At 49.1% G+C, this 14,599-nt stretch overlaps 1 protein-coding gene across 2 annotated transcripts in view; it reads left to right on the forward strand.

Annotated features, from left to right (window-relative positions):
- Positions 1 to 10,283, forward strand: part of LOC145361551 (GRB2-related adapter protein 2-like) — a 49,067-nt gene extending 38,784 nt beyond the window's left edge. For both annotated transcript variants that reach the window (XM_080217381.1, XM_080217380.1), the window contains exons 4-7: positions 488 to 607; positions 3,470 to 3,638; positions 6,451 to 7,032; positions 10,006 to 10,283. In XM_080217381.1, the coding sequence (XP_080073507.1) occupies positions 488 to 607; positions 3,470 to 3,638; positions 6,451 to 7,032; positions 10,006 to 10,185 (1,051 nt within the window). In that variant the 3' untranslated portion in view covers positions 10,186 to 10,283. The remainder of the gene's footprint in view (positions 1 to 487; positions 608 to 3,469; positions 3,639 to 6,450; positions 7,033 to 10,005) is intronic.
- Positions 10,284 to 14,599: the final 4,316 nt, after the last annotated feature.

Below are 14,599 nucleotides of genomic sequence, written 5' to 3' on the forward strand. Positions count from 1 at the left end.
CCCTGTGTATATTATAGAGAATAGCAGTCTCTGTGTATATTATAAAGAATAGCAGTCCCTGTGTATATTATAGAGAGTAGCAGTCCCTGTGTATATTATAAAGAATAGCAGTCCCTGTGTATATTGTAGAGAAAGCAGTCCTTGTGTATATTATACAGAATAGCAGTCCTTGTGTATATTATAAAGAGCAGCAGCCCCTGTGTATGTTATAGAGAATAGAAGTCCCTGTGTATATTGTTGGGAATATTGGTTTTTGTGTATACTACAGGGACTAGCAGCTTGTGTGTATATTATAGGGAATAGCGGCTCCTGTGTATACTGCTGAGAATAGCAACTGCTCTGTATATTCTCCAGAGTTGCAGCTGCTGTGTACACTGGCACTCTGGGAGTTGGCCAGAATGGGGTAGTTTGCACTGGGCATGAGGGCCATTTCTCAGCCTTGCCCAGTGTGATTTTCCTGACCATGCAATTCTATTTTCTCAAACAGCTGGTTCTACGGAGGGATTGCCCGAAATGAGGCTGAGGCCATTCTGTTGGAGCAGGAGGTGGGATTCTTCCTCATCCGGGCTAGCCAGAGCTCCAAGAATGAGTTCTCCATCTCAGTCAGGTACGTAGAGGATGGGATGGTGGTGGTTGGTGCGGGGACCAATGTACAAACTTCACCTGGCAGCCTCCTGGGGAGAGCATGACTTTTTAACCATAAAATATTGTAAACCATCGAGTCGGCACTGGCATTATGCCAAATATGGAGATCAGTGCTGTCACTGAGGGCCAAAGGTTTTTACAGTTTCTTTTTGAATTCCATCCTGACATTTGCAGCACGAAGGGGTTTTTAGTAAGATACGCACAGATCAATAGATAGATTCACTGTTGTCTTGATTGTTTAATAGATAGGTGAATTTATTCTCACCAAGATTTAGATCACACTTACTAATCACCTCATCGCAACATTCAAAACAGCCTTGCAGATGGACTGATAGGGGTATACGTGAAGAGTGGGAGATTTGTATTCGATATCAACATGAAAGTGACAGAGATCAACCTGTTCAGACAACATCAGGAGGGTGTAGACATTAAGGTCAGCAGAATGAAATTGGACAGGCAGAAACATCGTCAGATTTCATGATTATTCTCAGTGAATGAGGTCTATGCGGAGGGCGTCGAAAGAAGGATTGGAGATACTGCATCGTGACCTCATTTATCTGCTTCACGTTCATAAACCTCAATGTTCAATCAGTAGCACAGTGGGTAGCACAGCGCTACTGCCTCGCAGCGCCAGGGACCCAGTTTGATTCCTGGCTCGGGTCACTGTCTGTGCGGAAGTTGCACATTCTCCCCGTGCCTGCGTGGGTTTCTTCCGGGTGCTCCAGTTTCATCCCACAGTCCAAAAGATGTGCTGGTTAGGGTGCATTGGCCAATGCTAAATTCTCCCTCAGTGTACCCAAACAAGCGCAGGAGTGTGGCGACTAAGGGATTTTCACAGTAACTTCACTGCAGTGTTAATGTAAGCCTACTTGCGACACTAATAAATAAACTTTAACATTGGAGATACTTTTACTCCTTTTGGAAAATTAAACAGGTTACAGAAAGCTAAAGATATTTTGGTCAAATGGAAGGTAAAGGTTCATAAAGGGATGATATTCCCGTTTTATTATTATCTGGATCTGAGTGTCGGAATGTGAGGGAAGTTGACCTGGGAATGATAGAGCAGGAGTGAGTTCTTTGTGAAAAATATCCAGGGCACAAATATTCAGGACACGGACATTTTTCATTCTGAACAAACACATTAAGAACCATTTGGTCTTTCGAATGAGAACGTGGCTTGCAAAAGAAGCAATGTTTATGCAGGAGATTGAATGTTAAAGACTTTGAAATGGAGGCACATGATGGGGTTAGGATGCAGATTGTTAGAATTTATTTGACTGACAGTACGGGCTTGAGGGGCTAAATGATCTCCTCCTGTTCTTGGGTTCATAGAATTCCTAAAATCCGTAAAGTGCAGAAGAAGACCACTTGGCCCATCAAATCTGCACCAACTAACCCCACTTGCCATCCTCCCTGTCCCCGTAACCCTGTACATTTATCATGGCTAATCCACCCAAGCTGCACATCGTTGCACACTAAGGAGCAATTTAGCATGGCCAATCCCCCTAACCTGCACATCTTTGAACTGGGGGAGGAAACCGGAGCACCTGGAGGAAACCCACGCAGACATGGGAAGAACGTGCAAACTCCACACAGACAGTGACCCAAGCAGGGAATCAAACCCAGGTCCCTGGTGCTGTGAGGCAGCAGTGCTAACCATGGTTCAGGAAATAGTTTTGCCACACAGTTTCCTAGAGTTTCTTTAACCCCAGGCTCACTCCCAGTTTAGCCCCACAATGGAAAACTCCAGGACAGTGCTTTATAAAATTCTGAAAGGTTTTGAGAGAGTGGAGATGGAAGAGAATGTTTCCTGTCGTGGTGAAGAGCATAACCAGAGGCTGTCAATATAAGATAGTCACTGATAACTCCAACAGGGAATTTAGAAGAAATTTCTTTACCCCAGACTGGGGGCAACATGGAACTCATTCCCACAGCAGCGTTCGAAGAGAATAGTGAAGGTACATTGAAGGGGGAACTAGAAGAAAATGAGGCAGAAAGGAATAGAGAGATACGATAATAGGTTTAGGTGAGGAAAGATGGAGGGAGGCTCAAGTGAAGCATAAACACCAGCATGGACTGTTAATTGAATCCTACAGTGCGGGAGGAGACCCTACATTGGGTCTGCACCAACCACAATCCCACCCAGGCCCTATCCTCATAACCCCATGCATTTTACCCTAGCTATTCCCCCCCCGTTACTAAGGGACAACTTAGCATGGCTAATCCACCTACCCTGCGCATCCTTGGACATCATGTGGAGATGCCGGCATTGGACTGGGGTGGGCACAGTAAGTACTCTCACAACGCCCAGGTTGAAGTCCAACAGGGGCGCTGCTCCAAAAATTCATGCTACCACATAAACCTGTTGGATTTTAACCTGGTGTTGTGAGACTACTTCCTGTGCCCAACTTTGGGCACTAAGGAGCAACTTAGCATGGCCAAGCCACCTAACCTGCACATCTTTGGACTGTGGGACTAAACTGGAACACCCAGTAGAAACGCATGCAGACACGGGGGAGCAGTTGCAATCTCCACACTGGAAAGTGACCCAAGCCGGGAATGGAACCCGGGACCCTGGCGTTGTGGAATGTCCCATGTGATCTTTGTAAGTGTGAAACAACGAAGTGCGACGTAGCTCGCTGCCTTTTGATGCAAGGTTCCAGTTGCAGGATTTCCTAAGTCTCTGTTCCCATAGCAAGAGCCAATCCTTATCTGAACACCTTTCCAGACCTCAGGTCCTCGATTCCACCAGTTTCCAAAAAGCCATAATTCTAAGCGTCTCATCATTACTGGATTTTCAATCAGAAATTGGGTTTATTTGCAGGCATGAGGAAGATGTCCAGCATTTTAAGGTGCTGCGAGATGGCAAAGGTCATTACTTCCTGTGGTCAGAGAAGTTTGACTCCCTCAACAAGCTGGTGGAATATTACAAAGCAAGCTCCATCTCCAAGACAACGCAAATCTACCTGAGGGACTCTAAGAAAGAAACAAAGGTAAGTACAGGAGTCAGCAGAGGCTCAGTGAGAGTGTTCGTGCCAAGTCGCCATTCCAGAGAGCTGGGCACAAATTTTAGCTTGATAATTTCAGTGCAGTGCTGAGGGAGTGCCGCACTGTCAGAGGGTCAGTACTGAGGGAGTGCCGCACTGTCAGAGGGTCAGTATTGAGGGAGTGCCGCACTGTCAGAGGGTCAGTACTGAGGGAGTGCCGCACTGTCAGAGGGTCAGTATTGAGGGAGTGCCGCACTGTCAGAGGGTCAGTGCTGAGGGAGTGCCGCACTGTCAGAGGGTCAGTGCTAAGGGAGTGCCGCACTGTCAGAGGGTCAGTGTTGAGGGAGTGCCGCACTGTCAGAGGGTCAGTGCTGAGGGAGTGCCGCACTGTCAGAGGGTCAGTGCTGAGGGAGTGCCGCACTGTCAGAGGGTCAGTGCTGAGGGAGTGCCGCACTGTTAGAGGGTCAGTGCTGAGGGAGTACCGCACTGTCAGAGGGTCAGTACTGAGGGAGTGCCACACTGTCAGAGGGTCAGTGCTGAGGGAGTGCCGCACTGTCAGAGGGTCAGTGCTAAGGGAGTGCCGCACTGTCAGAGGGTCAGTGTTGAGGGAGTGCCGCACTGTCAGAGGGTCAGTGCTGAGGGAGTGCCGCACTGTCAGAGGGTCAGTGCTGAGGGAATGCCGCACTGTCAGAGGGTCAGTGCTGAGGGAGTGCCACACTGTCAGACAGTCAGTACTGAGGGAGTGCCGCACTGTCAGAGGGTCAGTGCTGAGGGAGTGCCGCACTGTCAGAGGGTCAGTGCTGAGGGAGTGCCGCACTGTTAGAGGGTCAGTGCTGAGGGAGGACCGCACTGTCAGAGGGTCAGTACTGAGGGAGTGCCACACTGTCAGAGGGTCAGTGCTGAGGGAGTGCCGCACTGTCAGAGGGTCAGTGCTGAGGGAGTGCCACACTGTCAGAGGGTCAGTACTGAGGGAGTGCCGCACTGTCAGAGGGTCAGTGCTGAGGCAGTGCCGCACTGTCAGAGGGTCAGTGCTGAGGGAGTGCCGCACTGTCAGAGGGTCAGTGCTGAGGCAGTGCCGCACTGTCGGAGAGTCAGTGCTGAGGGAGTGCCGCACTGTTAGAGGGTCAGTGCTGAGGGAGTGCCACACTGTCAGAGGGTCAGTACTGAGGGAGTGCCGCACTGTCAGAGGGTCAGTGTTGAGGGAGTGCCGCAGTGTCAGAGGGTCAGTACTGAAGTGTGCTGAGTGCGTCTAGATGCTAATTCGAAACAAAACAAGGCTGGGGCTCGTAAAACCTGCTGCGTTGCATTCCAGCCAGGTCCCAGTAAATGTTTATATTGAAGTGGTTCTGTGACCTGCTTGTTCCTGATCCAGCTGTGTTTGTAGCAGGAAGCAAAATGTCAGAATAAATTAAAATGTTAGATTGTTCAGCGGGACACACAACTGACATTTATATAAATAACACTCGTATGAGATGGTGTATGAGAATATAATCAGACAGAAGCTGGCGCAAAGCCACTGAGGGAGATGTTAGAATGAGCAGTCGGAAGTTTGGTGTGAGGAGGAGAGAGCAGTCCGGACACGGAGAGGTTTAAAAGGGGAATTCCACAGTTTGGGAGGAATAGAAATCAGACAATCTCATGAGGCCAGAACTGGAGGAGTGCAGTAAATGCAGAAAGTTGTGAAGACCATGGAATAACTGTTTAAGTTTTAAGTTTATTTATTAGTGTCACAAATAGGCTTACACTAACACTGCAATGAAGTTTTGTTTTAATTCAGTCGTGGGGCATGGGCGTCACAGGCTGATCCAGCATTTATTGCCCATCCCTCGTTGCCTGAGGGCAGTTGATAGTCAACCACATTGCTGTGGCTCTGGAGTCACACATAGGCCAGACTGGGTAAGGACGGCAGATTTCCTTCTCTAAAGGACATGAGTGAACCAGATGGGTTTTTCTGACAATGGTTTCATGATCATCAGTAGATTCTTAATTCCAGATTTTTTTGAATTCAAATTCCACCATCTGCCGTGGTGGAATTTGAACCTGGGACCCCGGAGCATTAGCTGAGTTTCTGGATTAATAGTCGAGCGATAATACCATTAGGCCATCGCTTCCCATGTTACTGTGAGAATCTCTTAGTCACCACACTCCGGCGCCTGGACGGGTACACTGGGGAGAATTTAGCACGGCCAATGCACTCTAACCAGCGACGGAGACAGGGAAAAACAAGACCATGGAAGGATTTTATAAGAAGCATGGAAATATTTAACTGAGGTGAACTGGGAGTGAGTGTCAGCCAAGGAGTAGAGAAAGTGATACCTGGAGACACTGTGTCAGTGGGTGGGTGAAATATTTTGTGCAGAATTGTGTGATTTCAAGAAGAAATTGGATATAGCTTTTGGGGCTAAAGGGATCAAGGGCAAGGAGGGGAAAGAGGGAGGAACCCAGATATTGAATTTGATGATCAGCCATGATCATAATGAATGGGCGGAGCAGGCTCGAAGGACCGAATGGCCTCCTCCTGCTCCTGGTTTCTGTGGTCAGGAGATGGGAAAGAATCCTCAGAAATCCGCTCCTCAGCGCCACCTTCTAGCCAGAGTCAGCTACGACATCGTTACCTACTGTTTACATACAATATTTCCATCTGAAATGCTTCGGTTGCCACTTCCAATCTGAAACATTGACATAAAAGCATGACCAGAACTCAGCCAGCTGATGGGCCAAAACTGCAGGGGCATGAGGGCTTTAATAACTTGCAGGATGTACGCGGATGGATGTGATCTGAAATGCAAAGGACTTTTAAGAACTTTTTCTTTTTCAGGGAGGCTTTAGTCATTCTGACTTGCGAATGCCAGATCCACGAATGATGAGCTCAAGAATGGCAGATTCCCGAATGTCGGATTCCCGAATGCCAAGCCCTCGAATGCCGGATTCCCGGATGCCAAACTCTCGAATGTCAGATTCCCGAATGCCAAACCCTCGAATGCCAGATTCCCGAATGCCAGATTCCCGAATGCCGGATTCACGAATGCCAAACCTTCGAATCCCAGAACCTCGAATGCCTAACCCCCGAATTCCGGATTCGCGGATGCCAGATTCGCGGATGCCAGATTTCCGAATGCCCAGTCCCCGAATTCCGGAACCCCGAATTCCAGATTCCCGAATGCCAGATCCACGAATTCCAGATTTCCGACTGCCGGATCCACGAGTTCCAGACCCTCGACAGGCTAGCTCGCCAGGCTCAAGTGCACTTTTCAGCGACACCTCATCCATGTTCCGGAAGGGCTCCAGCCCACAGCCGTCATTCAATGACACTCCATCCAAATTCAGGCAGTCCAGCAGTCCACAGCTCCCTTTCCAGGAGCCATCAGTGAGGAAAGCCAACGAATGCCCACCGATGCCAGTAAGTCTAATCATTGGCTTGTCAGAAAACCAAACCACTGCTTTGTGCCAGTGTGAGGGGTTAGGAGGGCAGAGTTTATTTATTAGTGTCACAAGTAAGGCTGACATTAACACTGCAATGAAGTTACTGTGAAATTCCCCGAGTACAGAGAGACATGACGGAAACATTGCGCGCAGAGTCAGTAAGCTGCTGTACCTGTGGACACACCAGGCTGGGGTTAAAGTGGAATGTTCCGTTAGATACTGCTCATCTCTCGGAGCCTTAGGGCCAGAAAGCTCCCCCCTTCTCCCTCTGGAATCCTACAACGCTCCCTCACTGCTGTGAAAGTGAATCCCCACTCTCTCACTCCTGCACATTTCCTCCCTATTTTTATCTCCCCTTGTCTAAGCGTTGGTTCCCTCTATTCTTCCTGTCCCATTCTCTCTCTCTCTCTCTCAATCTCTTGGCTGCATCTCCTTCTGACTTTGCCACATTTCTCTCTCTCTCTCTCTCTGAGTCACGCTCTGTATTCTGTTGACCTAAAGCCTTGGTTCTTATATTTTCTCTATATTTCTTGTAATCCTTCTCCCCATATCCCTCTCATTATTTACCTTGCTTTCTCTTCCTCACTCTCCCCCATCTCTCTCTCTCCCCCCTCTCTCCACCCCCTCTCTCTCCCCTCTCCCTCCCCCACTCTCTCTCACTCTCTCCCCCTTCTCTCTCTTCCCCTTCTCTCTCTCCCCTTTCTCTCTCTCCCCTTTCTCTCTCTCCCCTTTCTCTCTCTCCCCCTTCTCTCTCTCCCCCTTCTCTCTCTCTCAACCCTCTCTCTCTGCCCCGCCTCTCTCTCTCCCCCCTCTCTCTTTCCCCTCCTCGCTCTCTCTCTCCCCTGTCTCTCTCTCCTCCTTCTCTCTCTCTGGGCGCCACTCTGTCTGTCTGTCTCTCGTTCCCACTCCCTCCCTCAGTCTCTCATTCTGTCTCTCTCTGTCCGTTTCTCTCTGTACCCCCCCCTCTGTTCTCTCATTCTCTCTCTCTCCCTCACTCTCTCTCCCAATCTCTTCCACTTTCTCATCCTCTGTCTCTCTCTTTCCTTCTCTCTCTCATCCCCTTCTTCCCTTCCAGCTCTGTCTCATTCCTGCTCTTTCCATCTTTCTCTCTCCCCACTCTCTCTCTTTCTCTCTCCCTGTCTCTCCTTCTCTCCCTCCACATCTCTCTCTCGTTCCTTCTCTCTCCATCGTTCTCTCTCTCCTCTCTCATTCTTTTTTTCTCTCTCTCTCACTTGCTCTTGCTCTCTTTCCCATCACCTCTTCCCCAAGTGCTGCGCCCCTTTGTGCTTCTCCTAGCCCATTAACCTGGGCTGACATTAGAACAAAGCCACACCAGGCACAGGCCTATATTTTCTGCTTACAGACCATTGCTGGCCATCTGTGTGTTTGCAGTGTTTTGTGTGTTCATTTTAACCATTGTCAGGTATTTCTATCTATGCGGTGAGCCTGTACAGAGCCATCCCATAGAGGATTGGGAAAAGAACCAGAGGGAACGTGAGAGGAGGGAACCCTGAACACAGCGAGTTGTGATCTGAGGCTGGGAGCAGATCCAAAAGCAACTTTTCAGAAAGAATCTGATAAATATTCAAAGGGGGAAAATTTGCAAACCTCTGGGGAAATAGCAAGGGGTTGGGCGGGGGGAATGTGGCCAGTTAGATCGTAGAATCATAGAATCCCTACAATGCAGAGGAGGTTATTCAGTCACTGAGTCTGCACCCACTCTCTGACAGAGCATCTCACCCAGGCCTTCTGCCTCGCCTTATCCCTGTAACCCCACACATTTACCAGGGCTAAGCCATCTAACCTGAACACGTGGGGACACTAAGGGGTAATTTAGCATGGCCAATCCACCTAATCTGCTCATCTTTGGAGTGTGGGAGGAAGCCGGAGCACCCGGAGGAAACCCACACAGACACTGGGAGAACGTGCAGACTCAACACAGACAGTGACCCGAAGCCGGAATTGAACCTGGGTCCCTGATGCTGTGAGGCAGCTGTGCTAATCACTGCGCCATTGTAGTGGAGGAACAGTGAAATTCAGGGGCGCTGAAGAGGCCAGAATTGGAGGAAATTAGCAATTTCAGAGGGTTCAAGGAGGTTACAGAGATGGGGAGAGGGTGAGGGAGTTTTAGACTCATCCCAAAGGTGCAGGAGTCTAAAACTTAGGGGGCATTGGTTTATGGTGGAAGGGGAGAGATACAAAAAGGTCCAAGGGGCAGTTCTTTCACACAGAGTGTGGTGAGTGTTTGGAACAAGCTGCCAGAGACAATAATAGAAGAGGGTACAATTTTGTCTTTTAAGAAGCTTTTAGACAGTTATATGGATAAAATGGGTGCAGAGGAATATGAGCCAAATGCAGGCAGTTGGGACTGGCTTAATGGTAAAAACTGGGTGGCATGGACAAGTTGGGCCGAATGGCCTGTTTTCATGCAATAAACCTCTATGACTCTGTGAAACCACGGAGGAGTTGAAAATGGGAGGCACGGTGGCACACTGGGGGTTAGCACTGCTGCCTCACAGCGCTAGGGACCCAGGTTTGATTCCCGGCTTGGGTCACTGTCTGTGCACAGTCTGCACATTCTCCCCATGTCTGCATGGGTTTCTTTCAGCTGCTCTGGTTTCTTCCACAGTCCGAAAGACGTGCTGGTGCTAAATTGTCCGGCAGTGTCAGGTGGACTAGTTAAGGTAAAACGCATGGGGTTTTGGGGATAGAGTGGGATTGTGGTGAGTGTAGACCTGATGGGCTGAATGGACTCCTTCTGCTCTGTAGGGGTTCTATTCTATTTTAAGAAAACAAGGGGAATAAAAATCGGATGGGGATTTTAGAACTGAGGAGTGGGCGCCAAGGTAGGATGGCGCGCAGTGGGTAAGGGGGTGGAGCGGGATTTGGTGTGGGATGTCTGTCTTTGCACTGTACCTGTTGACACGGTTTCTCACTCTGTCCCCCACAGAAAGCCAGACGAGTCCGCGCCATGTTCGATTTCACAGCAGAGGCGGACGATGAGCTGGAGTTTAAAAGTGGTGACATTATCGAGGTCCTCGACAGTACGGACCCCTCCTGGTGGAAGGGAAGCTTATGGGGACGGATCGGATTATTCCCGAGTAACTACGTGGCACCCATTAACCGGTGACACACCCCCCACCCCACCCACCCACCTTGATGTCTGGGCGGACGCCATTTTCTGCCTCACCCGTCAGAATAGCCATCAATAAAATCTTTGTGCTTGAATGAAGTGTGACGTTATTGGTACAATGTCTCCCAATCGCAAAACCAAATCCTGTTTCAGTTTTTCAGAGAGTAAACCACAAATAAAGTCGGGAATTTCTAACAAGGAACTGTAATTTCAAATTGTCAAATCAGCTTCTGTAAATTGGTTGCAGAGAGAGTTCAACTTGAGTAGCTTCACAGTTGAAGGTGAGATCATCCATTTCGAATCCACACTGTAACCACTGCAGCCAAGAATAACGCTACTTGTTTCCTTATTTTCTATTCAGCCAGGGTTCACCCATTGCACTCTCACCTCTGACTTAGCAGCTCATGGGGTAATGACTGACTGCAGAGCCAATAACTGAGTCTGACTCTTTCAGGGTCAGTACTGAGGGAGTGCCGCACTGTCAGAGGATCAGTACTGAGGGAGTGCCACACTGTCAGAGGGTCAGTACTGAGGGAGTGCGGCACTGTCAGAGGGTCAGTGCTGAGGGAGTGCCACACTGTCAGAGGGTCAATGCTGAGGGAGTGCCGCACTGTCAGAGAGTCAGTACTGAGGGAGTGCCGTACTGTCAGAGGGTCAGTGCTGAGGGAGTGCCGCACTGTCAGAGGGTCAGTGCTGAGGGAGCGCCGCACTGTCAGAGGGTCAGTGCTGAGGGAGTGCCGCACTGTCAGAGGGTCAGTACTGAGGGAGTGCCGCACTGTCAGAGGGTCAGTGCTGAGGGAGCGCCGCACTGTCAGAGGGTCAGTGCTGAGGGAGTGGCAGAAAATCCTACCCGCTGTTTCTCATGGGGATGGAGCACTCTGAGCAGACACACAGCTGAAGCAATGGCGGCTGTTCTGAGTGTCTGTCCACCAGGAGTGGGTGTTGGATGTCACAGACTGTGTTAGTGATTAAAAGTGAAAGGCGATAATGCGTTAGATAAGGACATCACTTCTGAAGGAAATAAATATCAGTTAAGAGTCAAAAAGAGGAATTGAGTTGCAAGCTGTTGTTGAAGAAATTGAGATTCTCCCCACCCTCAATTTGACACAACCCGATGCAAAAGCATTTTCAATTCCTCATTGAGGGGTTAGGAATTGTGTAATTCAGTCCTGGCCTCCCTCTTGAATCCTTCACTTGCCACCCTGGGTGCAGGGGTGAGCAGTTAAGCAACTAGACTATTCATTGCCAAAGAACACGACACTGAAGAAGATTCATATCAGACTCGAAACGTTCACTCTGTATCTCGCTTTGCAGATGCTGCCAGACCTGCTGCTGTTTTTTTGCTAAAGCTTTCTGTTTTTATCCACGCAACACAAACTGGGCAGCTTGCAATCGGAATCTAGGTGTTAACAGCTGCAAATAGAAAGCTGTGAGCTGGGAGCAGACCAGTAAATCTCCCTTGCTCCCACCAAACTGTGAAAAGCCTCATCATTACCTTCTTGGGGAAACTAGGAAAGAATCCAGTCTCATCAACCACACCCAAACCCTAACGTCTTTCTGTGACACGGTGGTACAGTGAGTTAGCACTGCTACCTCTCAGTTCTAGGGACCTGTGTTCGATTCCCGGCTTGGTTCTCTGCCTGTGAGGAGTCTGCACGTTCTCCCCGTGTCTGCGTGGGTTCCCTCCGGATGCTCTGGTTTCCTCCCACAGTCCAAAGATGTGCGGGATTGGCCATGATAAATTGCCCCTTAGTGCAGGGGGCTTAGCCAGGATAAATGCATGGGGTTATGGGGATAGGGACTGTGTGGGGTTGTGGTTGGTGCAGACTCAATGGGCTGAATGCACTGTATGATTCTATGATCACTGCCTGAAGTGGTCTTTGATAGAATTTCCCTCCCCCCCAGTTATTTTGATTTGATTAATTATTGTCATATGTACCGAATATAGTGAAAAGTATTGTTTTGTGCGATATCCATAGGAATCATAACCATATATAGCTCACAGAGTCGCGACACTCCACCAAGGCAATGGCCCTGGACCTTTCCTATTTGTGTCACCTCAGCAACGTGCAGAGGCAGTGCTGCAGGGGTATTGTCACTGGACTAGTAATCCAGAAATTCAGGGTAATTCTCTGGGGACCCACGTTCGAATCCCACCACGGCAGAATTCAGTAAAAATCCGGAATTATAAGCCTGAATTTTTTTCAGCCAGAGGGTGGTGAATCTGTGGAATCCATTGCCACAGAAGGGCAAGTCGTTGAGTGTATTTGAATTGGTAAGGGGATCAAAGGTGGGAGAATGGGATTGAAAAACATATCAGCCATGATATGGTCCCCGGAAGGGTAGGGGGATTTAGTTGAGTCGGGCAGCATGGTAGGTGCAGGTTTGGAGGGCCGAAGGGCCTGTTCCTGTGCTGTAATGTTCTTTATGATTGAAGGGCAGAGCAGACTTGATGGGCCAAATGGCCTAATTCTGCTGCTATACCTTATGGTGTGGACACAGTGCAGGGGAATCGCCCTCACCCCCCCCATCAGAAATGTATTAAAACAATAATCAAACTGCTTTAAAGATTCACTCACACTCACACACATCTCATCCAGTGCAGTGAAGGAAGAACTTGCATTTATATAGCTCCTTTCCCAACCTCAGCTTGTCTATCTATCTATTATCATCTCTCCTGTCTATCCTACAGATAGGCTGAAGTTAAAATTGACAATCACTAATCTGTTCAACTCAAAAACAAAAAGTGCTGGAAAATCTCGGCAGCTCTGACAGCCTCTGTGGAGAGAGAATAAAGCCAACATTTTGAGTCTGGATGACCCTTCGTCAGAGCTGCTGAGATTTTCCAGCATTTTCTGTTGTTTCAGATTCCAGCAACCCGCAATATTTTGAATCATTGAACCATGCAATGCAAAAGAGGCCCTTCGGCCCATCGTGTCTGCACGTGAGAAACACCTGACCTCCCACCTGATCCCATCTGCCAGCCCTTGACTCTGAGTGTTATGACGGGTCAAGTGCTCATCCAGGTATTTTTTAAAGGATGTGCGGCATCCCGGCCCCACTATTCTCCCAGTCAGCGCATTCCAGACCCTCACCACCCTCTGGGTAAAAAGGTGTGTCCTCATATCCTTCCCCCCAAACTTTCTGCCCTTCACCTTGAACCTGTGTCCTCTCATGACTGACCCTTCAACTAAGGGGAACAGCTGCTCCTTATCCACTCAGTGGCACAGTGGGTTAGTGCTGCTGTCTCACAGCGCCAGGGACCCGGGTTCGATTCCCAGCTTGGGTCGCTGTCTGTGTGGAGTCTGCATGTTCTCCCCGTGTCTGCATGGGTTTCCTCCGGGTGCTCCGGTTTCCTCCCACAGTCCAAAGATGTGCAGGTTAGGTAGATTGGCCATACTAAATTGCCCCTGAGTGTCAGGGGGACTAGCCAGGGGAAATGCATGGGGTTATGAGGGCGCCGCACCTGCGCAAGGATATTTTGGCCCTGGAGGGAGTGCAGAGGAGGTTTACTAGGCTGATACCGGAGTTGAGGGGGTTGAGCTATGAGGAGAGGCTGAATAAACTAGGCTTGTACTCGTTAGAGTTTAGAAGAATGAGGGGAGATCTCATTGAGACGTATAAGATGATGAATGGGATGGATAGGATAGAGGTGGAAAGACTCTTCCCGCTCAAAAAAGACAGTAGGACTAGGGGGCACAGCCTCAAGATAAAGGGGAGGCGGTTCAGAACGGAGTTGAGGAGGAACTTCTTCACTCAAAGGGTGGTGAATCTCTGGAATTCTCTGCCCGTTGAAGTGGTGGAGGCTGCCTCGCTAAATATTTTTAAGAAGCGGGTTGATGGGTTTTTGATAAGAGAGGGGATTAAGGGTTATGGGGAGAGGGCGGGAAAGTGGAACTGAGCCACGACAGATCAGCCATGATCTTATTGAATGGCGGGGCAGGCTCGAAGGGCCAGATGGCCTACTCCTGCTCCTATTTCTTATGTTCTTATGTTCTTATAAGGCCTGAGTGGGATTGTGGCTGGTGCTGACTCGATGGGCCAAATGGCCTCCTCATGCACTGTAGGATTCTATGTCTCTGTCCATATCTCTCATAATCTTGAACACCTCAATCAGGTTGCCCCTCAGTCTTCCCTGCTCCAATGAAAGCAACCCTTGTCTTAATCTATTTAAATACATTTTTTGTCTCTCTGCACCAGAAATAGTAATTTGGAAGCAGTCTGAACAGCAGAAACAAATTTACTTGTTCCATAGAATCCATACAGTGCAGAAGGAGGCCATTCAGCCCACCTTTTCTTCCTTGTGCATTGCCCACACCTGCTCACAGTTTGACCGAAATCTGAGCTGTGGCTCCGTTCTGGAAAGACGGCCCCCCCTTTAAGAAGTCCCGCCCCCTTCGCATGGTGATTG

This window comes from Carcharhinus amblyrhynchos, chromosome 35 (assembly GCF_965287045.1).
Source record: "Carcharhinus amblyrhynchos chromosome 35, sCarAmb.v2.hapA, whole genome shotgun sequence".
Classification (NCBI taxonomy): domain Eukaryota; kingdom Metazoa; phylum Chordata; class Chondrichthyes; order Carcharhiniformes; family Carcharhinidae; genus Carcharhinus; species Carcharhinus amblyrhynchos.